Here is a 27,419-nt window from a genome sequence, read left to right on the forward strand (position 1 = left end):
CAAGATAAGCCTCTAATTACCAGACATAACTGATTCTAGCAAAGTGAAAAGGCTAATTGGCTAATATATACCACGTCCAAGTGTGGCTTATTCCAGATACACATGTTATTTTACCATCTGAAAATCAAGGAATGTAGTTAATTCACCATATTAACAAACTGAAGGATTTTTGTTGTTGTTAAGACCATGATACATGCAGAAAAGGCACTGGATAAATATCAATATTCACTCACAACAATAAAAAAAAATACTTGACAAATTGGGGATAAAATGAAATCGCCTTCATTATTATGTTTTGAAAGACATTCTCTATTATTTTTTTAACATTTTGAAGTAATCTCTACACCGAACGCGGGGCTCGAACTCATGACCCTGAGACCAAGAGTCAGATGCTCTTATAGTCGGAGGAGGAGCCAAGATGGCGGAACAGCATGGAAGCTTTTTTTGCATCTCACATCCATGAAATGCAGCCAGATCAACACTGAACCATCCTGCACACCTAGAAAACTGATTTGAGGATTAACACAACAATCCATACAATCTGAACCACAGAACTCAGCAGGTATGTGGCACGGAGACGTGAACTGGGGGAGAGAGAAGCCACAGAAAGCAGGGAGCTGTTTTTGCTTGTGCAGAGAGGACACAGATGTGGGGAGAGTAGGGGAAAAGCACCCCTCCCCCCAAAGCAGCTGGAGAGAAAGTGGAAAAGTGAAAACAACCCAAGGGACTGAACTAAAAAGGGAGAAAGGAAAAAGGAGAGGGTTTAAATTCCACTAAAACTCTACAAACAGGGAGCGCAGAGTCTGAAACTGTCCAGTTCCATACCTGGGGGTGCTCTGGTGGGAAGGGCGAATCCCCAGGAGCAGAGTGGAGTCCGGGGGGCTTCGGGCCACACGGGGAGAGGCGGTTCCCCTGCTGGGAGGACCGCCGGTAGAGGCCGTGCGGCCCCCACACAGGCAAAGGTGCCGGCAGACCGGAGAACAACATTTGCTGGTGCTGGAACAAGGTCGTTAAGGGGGAAGGCCGGTGCCAGACGCGTGCCGCGATTTCCCATAATCCCTGAAACGGGAACTTTTTCTGGGGCGGGTGGGCACCCAGCCAGTCTCTGAGCATCGGCGGCAGCACAGTCCCTCGAATGTTCCTGGGTGCTGCTAGCACCCGCCATTGTTCGGTGAGACCCTCCCCCTTAAGGTCTGAGTGGGGGGGAGGGGGAGCCGCATTCCTTCATAAGTGAGGAGTCAGGAAACACAGCCGCGTCTGGGATAAAACTCAGTAGGGAGGCCACCTGGCAACCTGATGGCTTGCTCACGGACAGTGTAAAAGCAGGGAGTGGACGGAAGCCAGAGACAAAGGACAGGTACACGATTGCTGGTCGGGGAGAGGAGAGTTCCGATACTAGTCTGACTAGCTGGATGACGCCATTTTCACCCCGCTCGCGCATGTGCATACACACCTACAGGCGCCACAACAATCCACCCTATTAAGCAGCGCCACCTAGTGGAGAACAGAGCCTTTACACTAAACCCCGCCCAACCGGGCCAACCTCGCTCTTCAGAAACACAAGTCTCTCTGCCCGCTTAGTTTACATACTGTAAATTGCTTCGTAGTTTGATGTTAGGGGAAGATGATGTAATTTAAATTGTATTTCTATGTTTGCTGGTCCATCTATTCAATTTTCTTTCTTCTTTTTCATTTCTTTTTCTTTAATACAGAAACAAAAATTTTTTTTATTTTCAATTTTTATTAAAAATATTTAACTTTTTTCTACTATATTTTTTACATTTTTGTAAATTTTTCAAAATCTATTTTACTTCCATCATTTCATTTTATCCTATTTTATTGAATTAATTTTTTTCAAATTTTCAGGTTTTCCCTCCCCCACCCCCTTTTTCTCTAATCTATCAAGCTCCTTTCAACAACCAGACCAAAACACATCTAGGATCTAGCAACATTTATTTGACTTGTGTGTGTGTGTGTTTTTAAATTTTTAACTTTTATCTTAATTTCTTTTCACCATTCTAAATGATGAAGTAAACGAATTTACCCCAAAAGAAAGAGCAGGAAGAAACAAGACCCAGGGACTTAACCAACACAGATACAAGCAAGATGTCCAAACCAGAACTTAGAATCATAATAGTAAGAATACTAGCTGGGGCCGAAAATAGATTAGAATGCCTCTCTGCAGAGATAAAAGAAGTAAAAGCTAGCCAGGATGAAATAAAAAATGCTATAACTGAGCTGCACTTTCCAATGGATGCCATGGTGGCAAAGATAGAGGAGTCAGAGCAGCGAATCAGCCATACATAAAACAAACTTATGGAGAATAATGAAGAAAAAAAAAAAAGAGACAAGGCGAAAGAACACAATTAAAGAATGACAGAAATCAGTGACTCATTAAAAAGGAATAACATCAGAATCACAGGGGTCCCAGAAGATGAAGAGACAGTAAAAGGGGTAGAAGGGTTATGTGAGAAAATCATGCAGAAAACTTTCCTAACCCGGGGAAAGACACATCAAATTCCAGAAAGCACAGAAGAGTCCCATTAGATTCAACAAAAACTGACCATCAGCAAGGTATATGATAGTCAAACAAAATACTCAGGCAAGGAAAGAATCATGAAAGCAGCAAGGGAAAAACAGTCCTTAACCTACAAGGGAAGACAGTTTAGGTTTGCAGCAGACCTATCCACAGAAAATTGGCAGGCCAGAAAGGAGAAGCAGGATATATTCAATGTGCTGAATCGGAAAAATATGCAGCCAAGAATTCTTCATCCAGCAATGCAGTCATTCAAAATAGAAGAGATTAAAAATTTCCCAAACAAAAATTAAAGGGGTTTGTGACCACTAAACCAGCACTGCAAGAAATTTTAAGGGGGAGAGAAGATGGAAAGAGGGGAGAAACGATAAGGGAAAAAAAAAAGGACCAAAAGCAAAAAAGACTAAAAAGGACCAGAGAACACCAGAAACTCCAACTCTACAAGAAACATAATGGTAATAAACTCATTATCTTTAGTACTGATTCTAAACATCAATGGACTAAATGCTCCAATCAAAACACACAGGGTAACAGAATGGATAAGAAAACAAGATCCATCTATATGCTGTTTACAAGACACCCATTTTAGACCTAAAGATACCTTCAGATTGAAAGGGGATGAAGAACCATCTAACATGCTAATGTCACCAAAAGAAAGCTGGAGTAGCCATACTTATATCAGACAATCTAGACTTTAAAATAAAGGACTTTAACAAGAGATGAAGAAGGGTATTACATCATAATTAAGGGGACTATCCACTAAGAAGACCTAACAATTGTAAATATTTATGCTCTAAATGTGAAGCACCCAAATATATAAGTCAATCACAAACATAAACAAACTCATTGATGATAATACCATAATAGTAGGGACTTCAAGACCTCACTTACAGCAATGGGCAGATATCTAAACAGAAAATCAACAGGAAACAATGGCTTTGAATGACACACTGGACCAGATGGACTTAACAGATATATTCAGAACATTTCATCCTAAAGCAAGGGAATATATTCTTCTGCAGTGTACAAGGAACGTTCTCCAGAATAGATTGCATACTGGGACAAACAAGCCCTCAACAAGTACAAAAGGATAGAGATCACACTGTGCATATTTTCAGACCACAAAGCTATGAAACTCAAAATCAACCACAAGAAAAAATTTGGAAAAACAAACACTTGTAGACTAAAGAACATCCTAGTAAAGAATGAATGGGCTAAACAAGAAATTAAAGAGGAAATTAAAAAGTACATGGAAGCCAATGAAAATGATAACACCACAGCCCAAAACCTCTGGGATGCAACAAAGGCAGTCATAAGAGGGAAGTATATAGCAATCCAGGCCTTCCTAAAGAAAGAAGAAAGGTCTCAATATACAACCTAACCTTACACCCTAAAGAGCTGGAAAAAGAACAGCAAATAAAACCCCAAACCAGCAGATGACAGGAAATAATAAAGATTAGAGCAGAAATCAATGCTATTGAAACCAAAACAAAAAAACAACAAAAAAAAAACAGTACAACAGATCAACGAAACCAGAAGCTGGTTCTTTAAAAGAATTCACAAAATTGATAACCCCCTAGCAAGTTTGAGCAAAAAGAAAAAGGAAAGGACCCAAATAAATAAAATCAAGAATGAAAGAGGAGAGATCACAACCAACACTGCAGATAATAATAAACAATAGAATATTATGAGCAACTATATGCCAATAAAATGGGCAATCTGGAAGAAATGGGCAAATTCCTAGAAACGTATAAACTACCAAAACTGAAACAAGAAATAGAAAATTTGAATTGACCCATAAACAGTAAAGAAATCAAATTAGTAATAAAAAAATCTTCCAAAAAACAACAGTCCAGGGCCAGATGGCTCTCCAGAGGAATTCTACCAAACATTCAAGCAAGAGTTAACACTTCTTCTCTTGAAGCTGTACCAAGAAATAGAAATGGAAGGAAAACTTCCAAACTCATTCTATGAAGCCAGCATTACCTTGATTCCAAAACCAAAGATCCCACTAAAAAAAGAACTATAGACCAATTTCCCTGATGAACATAGATTCAAAATTCCTCAACAAGATATTAGCCAACCGGATCCTACATTAAAAAAATTATTTACCACAACCAAGTGGGATTTATACCTGGGTTGCAGGACTGGTTCAATAGCCACAAAACAATTAACGTGATTCGTCACATCAATAAAAGAAAGGACAAGAACCATATGATCCTCTCAATAGATGCAGAGAAAGCATTTGACCAAATACAGCATTATTACTTGATAAAAACCCTCAAGAAAGTAGGGATAGAAGGATCATACCTCGAGATCATAAAAGCCATATATGAGAGAACAACTGCTAATATCATCCTCAATGGGGAAAAACTGAGAGTTTTCCCCTTAAGGTCAGGAACAAGACAGGGATGTCCACTCTCGCCACTGTTATTCAACATAGTATTGGAAGTCTTAGCCTCAGCAATCAGACAACACAAAAAAATAAAAGGCATCCAAATCAGCCAGGAGGAGGTCAAACTTTCACTCTTCACAGATGACATGATACTTTATATAGAAACCCAAAAGATTCCACAAAAAAAAAAAAAAAAAAAAAACCTGCTAGAACTGATCCGTGAATTCAGCACAGTCTCAGGATATAAAATCAATGTACAGAAATCGGTTGCATTCCTATACACCAATAATGAAGCAACAGAAAGAGAAAGCAAGGAATCGATCCCATTTACCATTGCATCAAAAACCATAAAATACGTAGGAATAAATCTAACCAAAGAGGTGAAAAATCTATACACTGAAAACCATAGAAAAGTTATGACAGAAATTGAAGAAGACACAAAAAATGGAAAAATATTCCATGCTCCTGGATAGGAAGAACAAATATTGCTAAAATGTCAATACCACCCAAAGCAATATGCATATTTAATGCAATACCTATCAAAATAACACCAGCATTCTTCACAGAGCTAGAACAATCCTAAAATTTGTGTGGAACCAGCAAAGACCCTGAATAGCCACAGCAATCTTGGGAAAAAAAAAAAAAAGCAGAAGGCATCACAATCCCAGACTTCAAGCTGTATTACAAAGCTGTAATCATCAAGAAAGTATGGTACTGGCACAAAAACACTCAATGGAACAGAACAGAAAACCCAGAAATGGACCTACAAACGTATGGCCAACTAATCTTTGATGTAGCAGGAAAGAATATCCAATGGAATAAAGACAGTCCCTTCAGCAAGTGGCGCTGGGAAAACTGGACAGCAACATGCAGAAGAATGAACCTGGACCACTTTCTTACACCATACACAAAAAATAAACTCAAAATGGATGAAAGACCTAAACATAAGACAGGAAGCCATCAAAATCTCAAAGAGAAAGCAGGCAAAAACCTCTTTGACCTTGGCTGCAGCAACTTCTTACTCAACACGTCTCCAGATGCAAAGGAAACAAAAGCAAAAATGAACTATTGGGACCTCATCAAAATAAAAAGCTTCCGTACAGTGAAGGAAACATCAGCAAAACTAAAAGGCAACCGACGGAATGGGAGAAGATATTTGCAAACGACATATCAGATAAAGGGTTAGTATCCAAAATCTATTAAGAACTTCTCAAACTCAACACCCAAAAAACAACTAATCCAGTGAAGAAATGGGCAAAAGACATGAATAGACACTTCTCCAAAGACATCCTTGGCCTTGTCATCCATGGCCAACTGACACATGAAAAAATGGTCAACATGACTCGTCATCAGGAAAATAGAAATCAAAATCACAATGAGATACCACCTCACACCTGTCAGAATGGCTAATATTAACAACTCAGGCAACAAAAGTTGTTGGCGAGATGCAGAGAAAGACTATCTCTTTTGCACTGCTGGTGGGAATGCAAACTGGTGCAGCCAATCTGGATAACAGTATGGAGTTTCCTCAAAAAATTAAAAATAGAACTACCCTTTGACCCAGCCACTGCACTAATAGGTATTCATCCAAGGGATACAGATATGCTGTTTTGAAGGGACACATGCACCCTAATGTTTATAGCAGCACTATCAACAATAACCAAAGTATGAAAAGAGCCCAAATGTCCATCGACAGATGGATGAAGATGTGGTATATATATAGACAATGGAGTATTACTTGGCAATCAAAAAGAATGAAATCTTGCCATTTGCAACTATGTGGATGAAACTAGAAGGTATTATGCTAAGCAAAATTAGAGAAAAACAAATATATGACTTGACTCATATGAGAACTTTATGATACAAAACAGATGGACATAAGAGAAGGGAAGCAAAAATCATATAGAAACAGAGAGGGGGACAAAACATAAGAGACTCTTAAATATGGAGAACAAACTGAGCGTTATTGGAGGGGTTCTGGGAGGGGGTATGGGCTGAATGGGTAAGGGGCATTAAGGAATCTACTGAAATCATTGTTGCCCTATCTGATAACTAATGAATGTAAATTTTAAAAAAATAATAAATTAATAAAATTAATCTATGAAAACTATAGTTATTATTATACTTCTGAAATATGGCACATTTCTCCCTAAGATCAGGAACAGGACAAAGATGCTCATATTCATCATTTCTATTCATCATAAAGCAAGGAGGTGAAAAAAAAAAAACCACAAAGTTTAGAAACCAAGTTAAGACGTTTTGGGGTGCCTGGATGGCTCAGTCAGTTAAGCATCCAACTCTTGATCTCAAGGTCATGAGTTGAATCCCTGCGTTGGGCTCCACACTGGGCGTGGAGCCTACTTAAAAAAAGAAAAGGGAGGAGGAGAATCAAGTAAGACTTTCTTTCATAACTGACAGGATTGTATACACAGAAAATCCAAAATAATCCACAAACTATTTGAATAATATTTCAAATAATAATTTAATTTATGAATGTCATTGGATAAAAAGATCAAAGTACAAAAAGAAACTGCAATTCGCGCTAGCTGAAAAATCAAAAAGGAAATAAATAAAAATATTTACAAAGTAAAACATACCACATACCTAGAAATAAATTAAAAATATTCAAGACCTCTACAATTAAACCATGAAATACTGTTAAAAGAAATTACAGACAACTTTGATAAATGGATGATTATATTATGTTCAATTGGAAGACTCAGTATCATAAAGATGTCAATTTCATTCAGGTTATTGCATCAAGTCAATGCCAATTCCAAGCATACTCTCAGTGTATTTGTGAAAATTGATAAGGAAATTCTAAAAATATAGAAACAAATGAAGAAAAAAAAAATTGTCTCACTCCCAGATTTCCCTACATACTACAAAGCAACATAGAGATTGAGAAGCCATCTTTAGCAATCTAAAGATATGTTAACAGATGGCATCTAACCTTTATGAAAGGATTTCTACAATTACTTAGCCCTTGCTGAGTTACCAGACTTCAGTTCCCCACTATTGCTAAGACCACAGTAAGCACAACATGCTAGCAGACAAGATTACCTCTATTCCCATATCCCCACTTGCCCACTGCTGCCTCCTCCCCTCTCTGTATACATGACAATTGTCAGGACTCTGACTCAGTGCAGACTCTACTCTGGTTTCTGGATGAGCATGGGAGCCTGCCTTAAACAAATCAGGGCACTGCACTGTGACTCGATAACAATTAGCAAGTGAGCCAGTCAGATTCTATTATAATCAACATATTGGAGTTATTCAAAAAGGCCATCGATTCTTTTCTCCCTGAGACTTCAACATGGAAAGAAAGAGCCTGGATCTTCTGGGACCTACAGCAGAGAGAAACAGCCTGCCAGGAAGAATAGCTAACCCAAAAATGCACAGCCAAGACACACAGAATTCATCAAGATAATAAACTCTTTATAGCTTACAAAAATGAGAAGAGTGAAGAGAAGCCAGAGACTGGGATATGTTATTTGTAATATATGTATATATAATATACGTAACATAAACACACACACATATATATAAAGGTTTTATATATGTATGTATATGTACTTAGATATAGAGATACACATACATACAATAAAGGATAAATACCTAGAAACCCTTCAAATAAAAAAGGAACCAAGCATGGGTGAAATGCTTCAACAGGATGCCCTCATAAAAGATATCCAACAAGCACGTAAAACGTACTTCTCATCCTTACATATCAGGTAACTGCAAACTAAAACCAAAGCAGGATGTTACCATATCCTCTGCTGGATGGCTGAAATTAGAAAGTTTGGCCAGCTAAATGGAATAATCGCAATTTCCACACATTGCTTTTAGGATGATAGGTGTAATCTACCTTTTTGAAAAACTGCAGTAACTACCGAAACTAAAGATAAAGTCTACCCAGTGATCTCGTTCCTACATACAAAACGTATATCAAGAGAAGTAAGTGTTAAGTCTGTGAAAGGAGCAATTAAAACGTAAACCAGACACCACACTAAGAAACCAAACACGTAATTGTACATATTGTATTTAAGCACTTAGATAAAGATCAAGAAAATCAAGAATAAGCAAACCTAATAAATTGAATGAAAAGTCAAAATTGTGGTTTCCTTTGTGGAACAATTATTGACAAGGCAGATAAACTTTCTGGAATCCTGGGAATGTTCTGATTATCAGGGTGTGTACATAAGTAAAATTTCATCAAGTTATACACTTAGGAGTAGCACACTTCATGCATATTGGTATATATATGCTTTACTAAAAGAGCAGAAAATGATAAAGGGAAAGTGCCATAGGTATACTTTCAGAAATAAAGTGGAAATGTAACGGAAGGGAAAAGTATAGCTAAATGTACCTGAAGAAGCATAAACTAAAGAACTCCTCTTTCTCAAAAAAGCAGAAAAATGTTTGAAGGTGTCAAATATACATCTTCCTCCAGTAAAATAGGATGACACCCTGTCTGATGCTTACAATTATAACTAATCTTCCCTGCTGTCCACAGCTCTTCTCACTTGAGGTCCCAGGGGATTTACATAGCTGTCTTTCCCCTTGAGCAAAGTGCCGTGATGGATTAGGCCACAGATAACAATCCTGCTCCAAAATGGCGCCAATTCTACATATTCAGTTGATGTGCCGGAGGGACTATAATATCAGCAAAATGACAGTGCTGGAACTTGCCAGAAAATCTAAGAAGCTGTGTATGACCATGATGGAGGAACTTATGGAGAGTTCTACAGAGCTGCTGTCTCTGAGGTTACTGAAGTGAAAACATATAATGTTCTGTTTCAAGCTAGAATTGATTGGTGGGTCCAGTAATCAGGAAAATGAGCCGGAAACTGAAGCCCACCTGGCCCCTATGCATCTGTCTTCATTGGATGGCTCCACTAAATGAAGAATAATGGCTTCTTCTGCCTTCCCATTTCATGCAAACTACTTCCAACAACTCTAACCTGGAACTGGATGAAGGAAATGATTTTGAGAAATGAAGTCCCAACCATGTCCAACACATACAAGCCAGCTCAACCAACTTTACTTCTAGCTTTCTTCTCACAAGGTCTCTTTTTAAACTCAAAACACTGGGTCCAACTCCCAGCCTTGAGTAAGGACAAAGAACAACATACAAAAACAAGGTATCAGAGGCGACTCTTCTTTCGAGAACTTCGCACTTATTAATTTCTGCTGAAATTGCTTATTAGACAGGAAAAGCTTTTAATAGTAAAAACTGATAACATCAAAAACTAGAAGTTCTTAGTTAAAAAAAAAAAAAAAGAAAGAAAGAAAAAGAAAAGGAGCACCTGAGTGGCTCAGTCTGTTAAACATCTGACTTCAGCTCAGATCATGATCTCAAGGGTTGTGGGTTCAAGCCCCACATCGGGCTCACTGCTGTCAGCCCATCAGCACAAAGCCCGCTTCAGATACTCTATCCTCCTTCCCTGTGCCCCTCCCCCACTTGCGCTCTCCCCAAAATAAATAAGTATGAAAAAAGAAAAAAATACCGAGTAGGCAATTTCCAGTATCTACCCTGCTGGATCAAAATGAAACTACCAATTACAAGAAAAAAATTACAAAAGAAATCACAAATACCAAAGTGTTGATACCATAATGATCGTATACTTGGAGAACAATGAGCATTAATTAGAAACTAATTAAAAAAAAAACACTCCTGCCTGCCTATGAAAAACACCTCAAATCCCCTTACGGGTCCAAAAGATTTTGTTATGAAGAACATTTACGTCTCAGCCCAAATAAAAGTACCTCACAATTTAAGCATGGTTAGAGCTGAAAAAGTATTAGAGGAAAACTTATCAACTTATCACTTTAAATATTCACACCAGAAAACAGAAAGTGAAAATCAATGAGCCAGCAGTCCACTTTCAAGGTGAGTCACTGATCTGCACTTCTGGTTAAGCTTCCTTATCCACAGTTAAGTGATGTTCGTTGAAGGTATTACCACAAGGTTTACACACACAGATTTCTCTCAGCTGTGAGTTCTCGAGTCTTCAAACAGATAAGCAACAACTTCCTGCTTTCTTACATTCATAGGGTATCTCCGCAATGTTAGGCGGAGGATGTGAAAATGCCTCGAAGACACTCCCATATTTCTGACATTTATGTATTTTCTCTGCTGTGAGTTTTCACATGTCTTCGAAAGTAGGCAGGGCACACAAAGGCTTTCCCACATTCCTTACATTCATAGGGTTTCTCTCCAGTGTGGCTTCTTACATGTCTTCGAAAGGATGAGGGACAACTGAAGGCTTTCCCACACTCCAGACATTCAAAGGGCTTCTCTCCAGTGTGCATTCTTGCATGGACAGTAAGGTACGAAGAATGGCGAAAGGCTTTCCCACATTCCTTACATTCATAGGGTTTCTCCCCAGTGTGTGTTCTCATGTGGATCCTAAGGGCTGAGGGATAAATGAAGGCTTTTCCACATTTCTTACATTCATAAGGTTTCTCTCCAGTGTGAGTTCTTATATGTACTGTAAGGTGGGAGGAACTAATAAAGGCTTTCCCACATTCCTTACATTCATAAGGCTTCTCTCCACTGTGAGTTCTTAAATGTTCCGTGAGGGATGAAGAACGGCTAAAGGCCTTCCCACATTCCTTACATTCATATTGTATCTTTCCGGTGTGATCTCTCACGTGTGCTCTGAAGGATGAGGGACAACTGAAGGCTTTTCCACATTCCTTACATTCATAGGGTTTCTCTCTACTTTGATTTTTCACGTGTGTATTCAGGGAAGTGGGAAGATAGAAGGCTTTTCCACATTCCAGACATTCATAGGGTTTCTCTCCAGTGTGTTTTCTCATGTGGATACTTAAGGAGGAGGGACAATTGTAGGCTTTCCCACATTCCTTACATTTATACGGTTTGTCTCCTGTGTGTGTTCTGACGTGGACAGTGAGTTTTGAGGACTCACTGAAGGCCTTCCCACACTCTTTACATTCGTAAGGCTTCTCTCCAGTATGAATTCTTATGTGTATTATAAGGTGAGAGGAAGAACTAAAGGCCTTCCCACATTCCCGACATTCATATGGCTTATCTCCACTATGAATCCTCTTGTGTTTGGAGAGTGAGGAGGAACAACTAAAGGCCTTCCCACATTCCCGACATTCATAAGGCTTATCTCCACTATGAATCCTTTTGTGTTCCGTGAGGGATGAAGAACAGCTAAAGGTCTTTCCACATTCTTTACATTCATAGTTCGTCTTTCCAGTGTGAATCTTCATATGTGCCCTAAAGAATGAAGAACAAGCGAAGGCTTTCATACACTCCTTACATTCATAGGGTTTCCCTTCAGTGGGAGTTTTCACATGCTTCTTAAAACAAGCAAGAAAATGAAAAGCTTTCCCACATTCTTTACACTGATAGGGTTTGCTTCCGGCGTGAGACCTGATGTGATTTTTAAGGGATAAATGATCTGTGAAGGCCGTTTTACACTCGCGGCATTCATAGGACTTTACTTCAGTAGTTCTCTTCAGTGTATTCAGATGTGAGATTTGGCCGAAGGTTTGTCCACGCCGATTTTCTTCACTATGTTCATTGACGTTCTCCACCACGGGGCTTCTTTTAAAAATAAAAAGCACATTATTAGTGGTAAATAAATTTTTACCATTTTCAGGGATTATGTACATTTTCTGCCCCATCAAGTTACAAGTTCAAAGTTCTCCCAGAGGGCTCTACCATAGCCAATATTATCAATGAGTTGTTTTCACTTATATAATTTTTCTGATAATTGCTTACAACTGAACTATGTGTCAAATACTGAAGATCTCAATGTAATTTTCAAAAAAAAAATCTTGGAAAAATTCTTTATGAATTCACAATTTTTGACCAAGTTCTATATACATGTTTTTTTAAGTTTTATGACATTTTAAGATCCTCTCCTCAGGCACTACTTTTTCTTACTTACCTCAAATGTCTCTCACGGTTTTTGTTCTGATAATAAATACCCCGGTATTCCCCGTTTTTGTGTAAAATGGATGACGAAGAATCATTCCTTTTGAATCTAACTATCTTCTGTTCATTGGATATTTTTTGTCCATAAATATCTTGTGGAGTAACTGATTCTCTAGTTTTAAGTTGAGTCTCAAAACCTGAAACAAAAAAGTAAAGGCACCTATAAGCAAAGGACTTCTGGAAGTGTGGCTGTTTCAGGACTTTGGTAATAATATGCACAATGGTCAAAATGCAACTAAGAAATAATTCTATGAAGACTAGGACTGATAGTAACACAAATAGGGAATTATTAGGAGAACAAAACACAAAGGAACCGGATAAAGTGCACATGACCAAATACTAACTTACAAGAGGAAATACAGATCTTTCCAAGAACAAGGACACTGTGAGAATACTGATAAAAAATCAAAACAAGGAATCTGGAAGATCAGACCCCTCAAACAAAACAAAATTTTGCTCTGCTTTTATTTGATTTTTCCAAACGTAATATCCCCCCAACCAGGATAGTTTCTCCCAAGGATTCTTGCCTTCCTGGTGCTCCCCCTGGATAGGTCCTCTTTCCACTGTTTCCAGGTCCTCCTCTTGTTTCCACTGGGAGATCAGATACGGTGTGTGGAGTGGATACCCTAGTAATGCAGAAAGGCTTATCATGACGGAAAACAATGACGAACCATGAACATTTCCATGACAGTCAAAATTTTGCTCTTCTGATACTCTAATTATGGGCAAAGTAAATTTAATTTCAACAAGACGTCAAAAAAGTTTTTCAAGTGGGGGCACGGTAGGGGGGGTTGACAGTGACAGAAACAATGACACAGCCTCTGATTTCTAGAACCAATGTGACAATCACATCTAAACTTCAATATTAGAAGCTGGTCTGATACTCAGGACCCTTTGTTCTCCTGAATATAAAAATCTCACAGAATACCAATCTTAAACAAGGTTATGCTGAGACCATGATAAAATTAAGCAAAACAAGGCCACTATGTAATTTAATCTAAGGGTGACCCCCCCCCCCCCGCAATACATACACACTACTCCATAATAAAATTTCTACCTCTTTTTGTCAGCATCCAATCTAAAGTGACCACCTGTGGACTGAACAGTGTCCCTTGAAAATTTATGTCCAAACAGATCAATGAAACAGAACAGAGAGCCCAGAAATAGACCTACATAAACACAGTCAGCTGATCTTTGACAAAGGAGCAAAGGTAGTAGAGAAGATAGTCTTTTCAACAAAGACTGAAACAACTAGACCTCAACATGGAAAAAAATTAACCTAGACACAGACTTTTACACTTTTCACAAAAATCAACTCAAAAAGGGATCACATGGGTCAAAGACCTAAATGTAAAATGCAAAACTATGAAATACCTGGAAGAAAACATAGGAGAAAATCTAGATGACCTAGGGTCTGGAGATGACTTCTTAGATACAACACCAAAGGCATGACCCATAAAAGAAATTCACAAGCTGGACTACATTAAAATTAAAAAAGTATTGCTCTGCAAAAGACACTGGCAAGAGAATGAAAAGATAAGCCACAGACTGGGAGAAAACATCTAGAAAAGACACATCTGATAAAGGACTGTTATCCAAAATAAATAATTTTTTTAAAGTTTATTTATTTAAGTAATGTCTACACCCATGTGGGACTTACACTCACAACCCCAAGATCAAGAGCCACATGCTCTACTGACTAAGCCAGCCAGGCACCCCCATAAACAAAGAACTCTTAAATTCAACAATAAGAAAACAAACAACCTGAGTAAAAAGCGGGCCAAAGACCTCAACAGACAACTCACCAGAGATACAGATGACAAATAAACATATGAAAATATAGTTCAAAATGTCATCAAGAAAACACAAATTGAAACAATGAGATACTACCCCACGCTTATGAGAACAGCTAATATCCAGAACACTGACACCAACAAACGCTGGCAAGGAACTCTCATTCGTTGCTGGAGGGAATGCAAATAGGGACACCCACTTTGGAAGATAGTATGATAGGGCAATCACACTTCTTGGAATTTACCCAAAGGAGATGAAAACATGTCCACACAAAAACCTGCACACACAGGTTTACAGCAGCTTTATTCAAAACTGCCCAAGCATCGAAACAATTAAGATGTCCTTCATGGGGCTCCTGGGTTGCTCAGTCGGTTGAGCATCTGACTTCGGCTCAGGTCATGATCTCGCAGTTCGTGAGTTCGAGCCCTGCGTCGGGCTCTGTGCTGACAGCTTGGAGCCTGGAGCCTGCTTCCGATTCTGTGTCTCCCTCTCTCTGCCCCTTCCCCACTCATGCTCTGTCTCTCTGTTTCTCAAAGATGAATAAACGTTTAAAAAAATAAAATTAAAAAAAAAAAAAAAAAGATGTCATTCAGTGGGTGAATGGATAACTAAAACTGTGGTACATCCAGACAATGAAATATCATTCAGAACCAAAAAGAAATGAACTATCAAGCCACAAAAAGACATGGAAGAATCATAAATGCATATTACTAAGTGAAAGAAGCCACGGGAAAACCGATACGATTTGGTCCATATGATTCCAACTACATGACATTCTGGAAAAGCCAAAACTATGAAGACAGTAAAAAGATCAGTGGCTGCCACAGGTTAGAGGGGAAGAAGAGATGAACTGACAAAGCAAAGAGAATTTTAAGGCAGTTAAACCGCTCTGTATGATACTATAATGACTGATATATATACCATTACGTATTTGTCCAAACCACATAATGTATAACACCAAGAGTGAATCCTAATGTAAACTATGGATGCAGGGTGATGATGCTGTGTCGATTCAGGTTTGTCAGTTGTAACAAACGTACCATTCTGGTAGATGTTGATAGCAGAAGACACACTGTACCTGTACAGGGGCAGGGCATATATGAGAAATCTCTGCATCTACTGCTCAATTCTGCTGTGAATCTACAACTGCTCTAAAAACAAGTGTCTTAAAACAAAATGTCAGGGACACCTGGGTGGCTCAGTCGGTTAAGTGACTCTTGATTTCAGCTCAGGTCATGATCCCAGCCAGGGTCATGGGATCAGGCCCCTCGTCAGGCTCCTGGCTGAGCATGGAGCCTGCTTAAGATTTTCTCTCCCTCTCCCTCTCCCTCTCCCTCTCCCCCTCCCTCTCCCTCTCCCCCGCCTTCCTCTCCCCCACTAGCGTGCGTTCTGTCTAAAATTTAAAAAAAAAAAAGTCATGTTCACTTGAAACCTCAGAATGTTACTTTGGAAATAGGGTCTTTGTAGATATAATCAAGTTAAGATGAAGTTACACTGGATTGAAGTGGGTCTTCAATCCATTGACTAGTGTCCTTATAAGGATTAACATAAAAAGGGGAAAAGGCCATGTGAAGATAAAGGCAAAGATTAGAGGGGCGCCTGGGTTGCCCAGTCGATTGAATGTCTGACTTTGGCTCAGGTCATGATCTCACAGTTCATGAGTTCGAGCCCCACATCGCGCTCTCTGCTGTCAGCACAAAGCCTGCTTCGGACCCTATTTCCCTCTTTCCCTCTGCACCTCCCCAGCTCCTGCTCTGTCTCTCTCTTAAAAATTAATAAACATTTTCTTTTAAAAAAGGCAAAGATTAGAATGAGAGAGCTGCATGGGGCACCTGGCTGGCTCAGTTGGTGGAGCATGCAACTTTTGATCGTGGGGTTGTGGGTCTGAGCCCCACATTGGGTGGAGAGATTATTTAAAAAGAAAATCTTAAAAAAGAAAAAAAGAATGATATGCTGTGTACCAAGAAACACCCAGGATTGCTGGCAACCACCAGAAGCTGGGAAGAGACAGGAGAAATTTTCCCATAGAGCCTTCAAAAGGAGTCTGGCCTTATATTTCCAGTCTCCAGAAATATGAAGTAAGTCTCTGCTGTTTTTAGCCACAGTTTGTGGTACTTTGTTATGAAAGGCCTAGGAAACTAATACAGCCAGCTTCCACAGGCCCATCCCCAAATCACTCAACCAAAGCACAAACCCTATAAGATGTACTTTTTAACACCTTTCTGAGACATACCACAGCTCCCCAGGTCACTGAGTAATAAACCCCACTTGTTTACAGGTATGTTCCTGGTAGTCTCTGAGTAAAGAACACTGACATCAATAAAATTATCCTAAGGACCGAAACCACAAACCTCCCTAAGACCCAAAGGGATGCCCGAACTCTATGCCCACACTTTCAACACGTAATAAGCATCAATGCTTTTAACCACAAGAAAAAGACAGTTCACTACACAGATGTTTATTTTCATGATGAAACCACTAGACACAGTAAGTTCCTTGGGGTCAGTGAGCGTCTGTCGTATTTACCGCTTTATTCTAATTCCTCAGTCCAAATCCTAGAACAAGGTCAATTAGTAAAATTGTTTTCTCAACAACTAAATGAAGGAATGTTGCCTCTCTTACCTAATGAGGCCAGGTTCTGGAAGTTTTCCAGCATCACATCTCTGTAGAGGTTCCTCTGAGCAAGATCCAGCAAAGCCCACTCCTCCTGGGTAAAGTCCACAGCCACATCCTCAAAGACCACTGAGTCCTAAAACACACCACACATATTCTCTTCAGAAAGGTACCAACTCTCCCCATATATGCAGAACTGATGAGGTTGATAATACTGGGGAACTGAGAACTAACTAACTCATAGTAAGTTCTAAAGATACTATGGTCTCCTGACATCTACCCCAGAATGCAGTCATCAGATCTTTTGCTCTCCCCGTAACTCTCTTCCTAACTGATCCAATCCTGTCTCACGCATCTAACTACACTTCTAAAATGTTAAATTTATCTCTTCCACAGTTTGATGGTGACCAATTCCAGTCTTATAATAATCCAGAACAGTCCAGAGCATATGGCTGAAATGAGAGAAATGCTCTAGAAATGAAATAAATTCCACATTGACACCAGCAGTTACTTGTTACAGAAACAATTTCACCTGCTTCCTTCTTTCCCACCATAGCAATGAGCACAACATGAAACACTGGGTCATATCGGAATGAGGTTTAAATGCATAAAAACACACCGAGGAACAGAGAGCTCTTCTTTTTTTCACTAACCTGAGACCCAGGGGACTGCAGAAATACAACTTTCATCTCAGGCCCACAGCTAGCCATATTTTCTTGTCCTGTAGGCCAGGAGTCAGCAAACTACAGCACATGGGCTAAATCCAGCCTACTACTTGCTTGTGTAAATAAAGTTTTACTGGACCACAATAAAACATTTGTTTAAGTACGGTCTGGGGCTGCTTTAGGCTAAATTGGCAGTTCAATTGCAATAGAGACTCTATCGCCTTCAAAGCCTAAAATACTTACTATGTGGTCCAACAGAGAAGTAGACTGCTGACCACTGCTCCACACAATTAGGAGGTCAATGACCTGGCGGAATGGAAAATTCTTTTGGCGAATTATTAGCCCCTACTTACCTGTGTCATATTTTTCTGCAACTCAGCAGCTCTTTCTTCTTTCATGTTCCCTTCATGAAGAAAGCCAGAGTACTGAGAAGTTAGAGCTGAAGCAAGAGAAAGAAGACACGAGAATCCAGATCTCCCCACAACTCACGAGGCGAGATGCTACGGCAGGTCCGTTATGAGGGACCACTCCCCTCAAAACAAACACACACGCGCACAGCCCCAAGACACCCAACCAAATACACACTGATCTGCTAAGAAGGTGAAGTAATCTTATCTCCTCTAGAGCTAGAAACTCTTTAGAGCTAGAAACCATTGCTGTGGTCCGTGTTGATCATTAAAAAAAAAAAAAAAAAAAAAAGGTTAAACGTCCCATTTTGTAAGTTAACTGAATTTTTTAAAAGTTTAGCTGTCAATTTTCCCACGATAATGAAAAGCAAAACCTATGACACGATGCCTTCAACCATAAAAATACACATTGTGTCAAATCCAAAACAGCACTTCTATATCCAACTTCTGGGGGCTCCACTCCCGACATTTCTTCCGCACTCCTGGCAGGCTAACAGGCATTGCTTCCCAGCCTCTGACCACCGAATCCTCCCTCCAGGGGCTGCAGGGTCTCTGAAACTTGGTTTTTGAGAAAGAGCATCGACCGACTCAATTCCACGTGTCGGAGGCAGTGAAGACTGCCATGCTTGACTCTCTTGCTAAATTTTGCCTGTACAGAGGACCGCAGCAGCAGGGCAAGAACACCTCAAGTTAGCAAAGTATGGCATCTCCGATGGCGTTCTCTGCAGTTGTTACGCAAACTTAAAATAATAAAAACGCAACCGTTTTGTCCGTGCAGTGGATCCAGCAGTATATTTTAAATCTAATAAAAACCGCAACATCTTTACTACATTAGTAATGTGCCATTTGAGCAACCATGATGTGAGAATGACTTTGCCAAGAGCTTTCCTCTCATAGAAGCTCTGCAAACCAGATATTACAACTAGTTTAGAGTTGAGAAATCTTAGCATCAGTTAACCACATACTCAATGCTACTCAGTCAGAAAGGGCGTATATACTACATATACAGGCGTGTGAATGCAGGCCTGTTTTCCTTCAGAGCCTAAAATCCCAATGAGCGTATTTCTGAACACAGACCTTACAATTTAGTTATTAATGAGGCTGTTATTACTAACATTACCAGAGTCTGGCCTGGAACCCTGCTGTGCACTCTGGAGAATACACAAACGAAGTATTCCACTGAAATGTTTTATCTTTGTGAGCGCCTTCTCTTGACTAAGCCTCCTGTCTTGAGCAAGGACACTTCCCTTAAGGCCCTTACCTCTTGCTTCTTTATTTCATATTTACTTAGGTAATATTTACCCTGATCCCACTACATACAGTCACAGGGGATATAGCACTAAACAGAACAGAAAAGTCCTGAAGCACAGGGATGTTATAATCTTCTAAGGGAGGGGAATAAACAGAGAAACATATCAGGTAGTGGTATGTGATACATGATAATGTAGCCAGCACATTATAGGGATAGAGGCACACACATATTTATCTTTAGTGAGTCAGGACTACTTTTGTGGCAGGGAAGAAGTAGACAATTAAAAGAAGTGTTTCAGGTGCACCTGGGTGGCTCACTGGGTTAAGCTTGCAACTCTTAATTTTGGCTCAGGTCATGATCTCACAGTTGTGAGATCAAGCCTCACATGCGGGCTCGAGGCTAAGCGTGGAGCAGGCTCAGGATTCTCTTTCTCCCTTTCTGCCCCTCGCTCATGCTCGCTCTCTAAATAAGTAAACATTAAAAAAAAAAAAAAAAAAAAAAGTGTTTCAGAGAACACTGGAAATCCACAGCTGGTGTGATTTATATATTTATAAATATCATCAACTCCAGAGGAAAAAAAATCAGTAATGGTGGGCTAACGATTAATTTAAAGGTTGGAAAAAGAACAGCATAAACGTTCAGAAAAATAAAAATAAGACAAAATTAATGATATTTTTTTAAAATTAATAAAAAGAGGGGCGCCTGGGTGGCTCAGTCAGTTAATTGTCCACCTTCAGCTCAGGTCATAATCTCAGGGTCCGTAAGTTCAAGCCCCATGTCAGACTCTGTGCTGACAACCCGGAGCCTGGAGCCTGCTTCAGATTCTGTGTCTCCCTCTCTCTCTGCCCCTCCCCCACTCACGCTCTGTCTCTCAAAAATAAATAAATGCTAAAAAAAAATTTTTTTTAATAAGAAGAATAAAAACAAAAAATGTGCCCTTTGAAAACTAATGAAATCAACATACCTTTAGCAATTTTAATAGTATTATGAATGGGTCACAACCACAGATGTTGCAGGGAGAATATAACCAAAAAATTAAGGAAACATATGAAAATGTATAGACATGAATGAATTTCTAAAAGAAGTATAACTTTCTGGCGACATTTTTTTTTTTTTAACGTTTATTTATTATTGAGAGACAAAGAGATACAGAACATGAGCAGGGGAGGGGTAGAGAGATGGGGAGACACAGAATCTGAAGTAGGCTCCAGGCTCCAAGCTGTCAGCACAGAGCCCGACGCGGGGCTCGAACTCACGAACTGTGAGATCATGACCTGAGCCGAGGTTGGTCACCTAACCAACTGAGCCACCCAGGCGCCCCTTTCTGGCAACATTCTAAAATAAATACAAAACTTGATTACAACCAGCCCTTAATTAAACAATACAGTAGTTTAAAACATGCCCACAAAGGAAATATAAATTACAAACTGTTTCACAGGCAAGTTCACCAAATAAGTAAAGGGTTCATAATTCCATTGCAGGGGTGGAAAATACTATTTTCCTGAATGTTTCCAAGACCAGAAAAGTACAACTCAAAATAAAATAGGCAAGATCTCATTCATACATATGAATGCAAGGTAATATAAAAATATTAGTGCAGTCAAGAAATGAATAGTGGTTAAAAATTGAATCTTCAATTAATATAATCATCACATTAACAGAAAACCATGACTATTCCTCTTAGATACCAAATAGTGACTGATCTCTATGAATATCCATTGGTGATAATTTAACCCACCAAAATTAGAGAACAGCTTTAATTGGAAAAAATAATTATTATTATCTACAAACATCTACAGCAAACATCCTATTTAACTGCTGAAATGATAGAATAACTCTGGGATCAGGAACAAGGCAAGGATGCAAATTATACACTATTCTAGTACTGTCTGTCTACCGTAGTGGAAGTCCTAGCAAACACCCTAAAGAAATAAAAAGAAGGGGCACCTGGGTGGCTCAGTCGGTTAAGCCACTGGCTCTAGATTTCCGCTGAGGTCATGATCTCACGGATGGGGAGATCCAGATCCGGCCCCTACGTTGAGAGCAAAGAGTCTGCTTGGGATATTCTCTCTCTCTCTGCCCCTCACCTGTTCGTGCTTTCTCTCTCAAACAAATAAACGTAAGAAAGAAAGAAAGAAAGAAAGAAAGAAAGAAAGAAAGAAAGAAAGAAAGAGGAATGCAAGGTACAAGAATAAAAGAGAAAATGCTGAGAATGGCACAAGACCGCACTCTCGGTATGAAATTCAAAACAATCTACAGATAAATGATTAAAATTTATAGCTGCATTCCACGAGGGAGGGGTAACAGGGATATTAAGTAATCAGTTCACCTTTATGTACCTGGATATAATGTATCAAATTGATGCCCACAGGCAAGGTAAAGTTCACCGATCAAATATCTCCTGCCCCAGGAGGGGAGAGATGGGAACGGAGTTGAAGCAAATGTCACCACCCCGTGCTCACCGAACACGCTGAAATCCAGACCAACGTACAGACGAGGTGGAGGCGCTCGTCCCCGTAACCCGAATGGCAGGGATGCTTTTACTTTCTGCGAAGACACCAAAAGATGCTTTGGAAGGCCGATTAAATACGAAGGTGGTTCTCTTAACTCTAACCTACAGCCGACTCACCCCGGCTGCTGGACGCAGCCCAGAGCTCCGGATTCAGTGAGTTCGGGACGAACGGCGGCCTGCCGCTGGGTTCCAGCGGGGATAGGAGGCACGGCCGAGAGGCCGTCCTGTAAATGCCGACCTCTCCGCCTCCAGCGGGTCGGACCTGGCGCTGGCCAGGGGCAGCCGGGAAGGACACGAACGGAGGTAATTAACTACCTCGGACTCGAGACGGGGACCGAAGAGATATGGCCGCCAGCTCGCGCAGGCGCATGAGTCCACTTCTGCTTCCGGTTTCTGGGCCTCGCACAGCGTAAGGGGCGGAGCCTCGGTAGCCGAGCCGTAAGATTACGAGGGGTGGTCGGGCGGGAGGCGTCTCTTTCTGGCCGCGAGTGGAAGAGAAATGCTAGTTTTCTTCTGGGGAGAGAGGCGGTTGGGCCCTGCGGGCGAATCAGCGCAGGATTTGGAATTGGACGGGCCTGGGGGGGCATCAGGTCCGTGGCAGGGTTTGGTTGACTAGGACTGTGGGGCGGAGCTGGGTCGAGACAACGCCTAGGGGCGTGGCTTAGTTGACTATTCCGAAGGGCACGGTTTACGGTGGGACCAGGTGGAAGGGCGAGACTTGGTTGGCAATTCTTGGGGAGCTGAGGTCTAGGGGGCGGGGCTGCGGGGATAGGGTTAGGGACTCCCATTCAGGCTCCGAAGCCAGACAACTGGATGCTCAACTGCGTTTTTTTGAATTTATACCCTTCTCCACTTTGTTATGCACAGGACACGATAGTTATAACTTTAAGCCTATACCACTTCCTAAGATCTCCCTTCCATTAATTCAGTCCTTTCTTAGGTCTTTAGTTTTCCCTTTCATTGTTTTATTGATTACTGCTCTTGTAGAGAAAGGCTACTGATAATTGTTTATGCAAGTCCAGTTACCTGGTAACCTGGCTCTCCTCTAATAGTTGTCACTACGTTATTTGATTTTCCGTATAAATACAATTTTCTGTCCCTGTTTTTTTCTTGTTCTAATACTAACTCGTTTCTTTGTGCAGGACCTCTCAAACTGTTGTAAAGTCAGAAAGAAATCAAGCATTCTTGTCTTGGTCGGTAATGATTATCAAGGATGCTAAGTAAGCTATTTGCTGTAGATTGTGTATGGTGTTTTTTTTACACACTTATACATCGAGATGTATTCATTCATCCATCATTCTATTTAAAATAGATTTTACATAAAATTGACAAATTTTGAAACTTACAACAAACTGAAGCTGTGAAAAGAAGTTGAAGAGCTACATAGTCCTGAATCTATTAAAGGAAGTATATTTACAGTTTCCCTTGACTTTACAATGGGGCTATGCCCTGACAAACCCATCCCAGGTAGAAAATACCATTAAGTCTAGAATGCATTTAATACACCTAACCTAGCTAACATCATAGCTTAGCCTAGCCTACCTGGAGCGTGCCTAGAACACCTACATTAGCCTACAGTTGGGCAAAATTATCTAACACAAAGCTTATTTTATCTTTTATAAAGTGTTAAGTATCTCATGCAATTTATTAAGCAATGTACTGAACTTGAAAAACAGAAAGGGTATATGGACATAGAATGGTTTTAAGTGTACTGGTGGTTTATTCTCATGATCTCATGGCTGACTGGGGTTGCAGCTGGCTACCCCCGCCGAGCATCAAAAGAGAGTATCATACCACCTATCAGTAGCCTGGGATGTGATCAAAATTAAAAATCCAAAGTATGGTTTCTACTGAATGCATATTACTTTCACACCATCATAAAGTCAAAAAATTTTAAATCTAACATCTTAAGCCAGGAACCATCTGTACCCCTGCTGGATTCTGTGGTTCAGGTTGTGCAGATCGTTGTGTTAATCCTCAGATCATTTTTCTAGGTGTGCAGGATGGTTTAGTATTGGTCTGGCTGTACTTCATGGACATGAGACACAAAAAACTCAGATTGTGTTCTTTATGAAGTTAATGAAGTACCTTTTAAAATCTGGTTTATGAAGATGTATTATCAGTTTTTGATCAATGTAATCAAATGTTCATGCATCTATTAACTGATAACATAACTTTGCTTCTTTAACTTTATGACGTCATATCTGTATACAATATTTAATTTTACATAACCCAATAGTCTATACTTTTGAGTCTATACTTTTTTGTTTAATGTTTATTTTTTGAGAGAGACAGAGTACAAGTGGGGAGGGGCAGGGAGAGAGGGAGACCCAGAATCTGAAGCAGGCTCCAGGCTCTGAGCCCTGACTTGGGGCTCAAACCCACAACCGTGAGATCATGACCAGAGCCAAAGTCAGATGTTTAACTGACTGAGCCACTCAGGCGCCCCGAGTCTATACTTTTTTTTTTTTTAATGTTTATTTAATTTTGAGAGAGAGAGAGAATGAGCAGTAATAAGGGAGCATAAGGCAAGCTGACAGGCTGCAAACACCCCAGGTAGGATATGTGTGATATTCCTCCAACACTCCTGGCTGCCCAAGAACAAAGGAAAAGGAAAAACAAATGGTTATCTGATAGAGATCATAGTCCTGCAGGACCTAAGTCTCCATCACTCCTCCATAGTAAAGTGGTAAACAAAGGCAGAAGGAAATGGCAGATAGAAATAAATTTCCCTATAACCTCCAGCCCATTGACAAATACTTGAGGCCGGCAGATTAAAATGTTTCTACAGGAACTCCTTATGGTCTTAATGCTAATGCTTTGCTAGAGGGAAAAACAACCCTAGCTTGACAATGGCTGGGCCTCCACTATTCTGTGAGTCTTCTTTAGCATATGAAAATCTCACTGAAAACTTCCCCTGGACTTTACCTCCCTCAACCCCATAATATATAACCAGTCTCTCCTCATGGTCCCTGGGCAGCTCTTCCTGCCCATGGGTCCTGTCCCCGTGCTTCAATAAAATCACATTTTTGCACCAAAAACATCTTCAAAATCACTTTCTTGGTCGTCAAACCTGGACCCCACAAGCCCCACTATCACCCCCAAAAAACCTCATGAAGCGGGAGAGGGCAGAGAGAAAGCGAGAATCCCAAGCAGGCTCCACTCTGACAGTGCAGAGCCTGATGTAGGGCTCAAACTCATGAACTGTGAGCCAAAATCAGGAATCTGGCGCTTAACCTACTGAGCCACTCAGGCGCCCAAGCCTATACTTTTTAAAGAATGTTTTCTGGGTTTCCTAGGTTGCTTTTATTTATTTACTTATTTATTTTAAGCAGGGGGGCCTTGAACTCACAACCCTGAGATCAAGACCTGAGCTGAGATCAAGAGTCAGAGGCTTAACCAACTGGCCCACCCAGGTGCCCCTCCTAGCTTGCTTTTAAATCTTCCTAAACTCTAGAGTATAAAAGTTATTTTCCTAATTTTCTTCCACATTTTATTATTTTTAAAACTTCTCAATGTTTACTCCTCAAGGAATGCGTTTTAGTGTGTAGTGTGAGATAAAGGTCTGTTATGCTAATAAGCCACTCTCTGTATTGGCCTTTGGGTTGTTTATTTCTTCACTACGGGCTGTGACCCATTAACTCAAAAGCCCTCTGGGGCCAAACTCAAACTTTTGCATATCCAACTTTTAAAATAGCCCAACAAGCATATTTTTAGCCATTCAGAGCCTCCCTGCTTTGGATACTGTGAAAATGTCACCCAGCATCTACTGAACACTGATAAGACATAGAGCCTAGTAAAATACCAAGCTGCTGTGGCCTTTCAGAGCTCTCTGACTCCTCCATTGTGCTGAGCAAAGTCACCTAGACAGTAAGACCCCTCCCAGATGCCCCTTTCCCCCAGGGGTTCCCTTGCCCTCCTCCCCTTCTGGATGGTGGCTTCTGTGCCATAAGCCTTTGGATGGTCTCATGTTGGGACTTCCCCTGTCACACAACCCTGTCCAAGAGCCACCCTGTTGAAGGAAAAACAGTGGTGGACTTAAAGTGGTAAAACCGATTTTATTCAGCACTATCACAACAGGGGAAAAGAGACCTTAGTATAAAAGCAGGTTCAAATCCAAGTATCTTATGGGTAAATGAGAATTTATAGGCAAGAGGTATGGTGGAGGTCAGTGGATGGTAAATCTTTGTCAACCCAGTAAAGGTCATTGGATTTTGTACCTCTTGTGGTCCTGTCTTCTCCCTAGATCAGTCCTCAAATCTCTCAAATTCCCTACAGGTGATCAGGATGCGACTGAGGTAATCAGGAAATAGATAATAGGGACCATCAGTCAACAGGACAATCGATTGACAAAATTATACTGGACAGTTTCAAGTGGTTGAAACTCTAAAATACCTGTGTGTCAGTTTGACATGGTGTTGTTCTGTGCTGTTTTGCTCTGCGTGTTTTGTTATTTTTTGAAGTTTATTTATTTTGAGAGAGCAAGCGAGCAGGGGAGTAGTAGAGAGCTAGGGAGAGAGAGTCCCTATGTGGGCTCCAAGTAGACAGCACAGAGCCCAATGCAAGGCTCGAACACTTGAACTGTGAGATCGTGACCTAAGACGAAATCAAGAGCTGGTTGCTTAACCGACTAAGCCACCCAGGCACCCCTTGCTCTGTATATTTTTTAGGATCTCCCACTATGTCTCATTAGCCTCAACAAGTGGTAGTGCAGGTGATGCAGGCAGGGTGGGCCCAGGGACCCAGAAGAGGGTACCACAGGACCAGTGAAGGGGGCCTTTGGCTTCTCACAAGATTGAAATCAAATGCAAGCCAGAGAAAGTAAAAACAGAGTTTCCTGAATAATAGCATCGGTGATGGAGAATGGCAGACCGAGTGTCTGGGAGACTAGGAAAGGAAAAGAGAATTGGGGTTAGGGATTTATATTGGAAAAGGGCCTAGAGTACATTTTTCTTCAGGAATCCAGGGTAGGGTCCAATCAAAGGCAAGTGTCAGGTGAGCAATAGACTCCACAAATTACTAAAGGTAGGGGTATTGATGCCATTATCAACCAAGGCTTGTTCAAAGCTAATGTCCTGGAACATGTTTGGGATCTGGCTCTTCTTAGGTGTTATCAGGTATTTGGGGCCTAGGATGCAACTCAAAGAATGATTAATTCTCTTGCCTTCCCCCTGAATGGGAACATAGCTTTTTTGTCTTATTCAGAGGCAAAATATTGAACATGAGTAAATGGGGCCAAGCAGAAAAACAGCAGAGATGAGGTCATTCTC

The 27,419-nt window shown here is 40.5% G+C and overlaps 1 protein-coding gene across 1 annotated transcript; it reads right to left on the reverse strand.

Annotated features, from left to right (window-relative positions):
- Window positions 1–10,750: 10,750 nt before the first annotated feature.
- On the reverse strand, window positions 10,751–23,230 carry ZNF699 (zinc finger protein 699). Its single transcript, XM_042978066.1, has 6 exons — window positions 22,465–23,230; window positions 18,332–18,417; window positions 17,323–17,449; window positions 13,434–13,532; window positions 12,860–13,043; window positions 10,751–12,513 (listed from the first exon to the last, which is right to left on the reverse strand). The coding sequence occupies exons 1-6, from the start codon at window positions 22,517–22,519 to the stop codon at window positions 11,055–11,057; spliced, it is 2,010 nt and encodes a 669-aa protein (XP_042834000.1). The 5' UTR covers window positions 22,520–23,230; the 3' UTR covers window positions 10,751–11,054.
- Window positions 23,231–27,419: the final 4,189 nt, after the last annotated feature.

This window comes from Panthera tigris, chromosome A2, assembly GCF_018350195.1.
Source record: "Panthera tigris isolate Pti1 chromosome A2, P.tigris_Pti1_mat1.1, whole genome shotgun sequence".
In the NCBI taxonomy this organism is placed as follows: domain Eukaryota; kingdom Metazoa; phylum Chordata; class Mammalia; order Carnivora; family Felidae; genus Panthera; species Panthera tigris.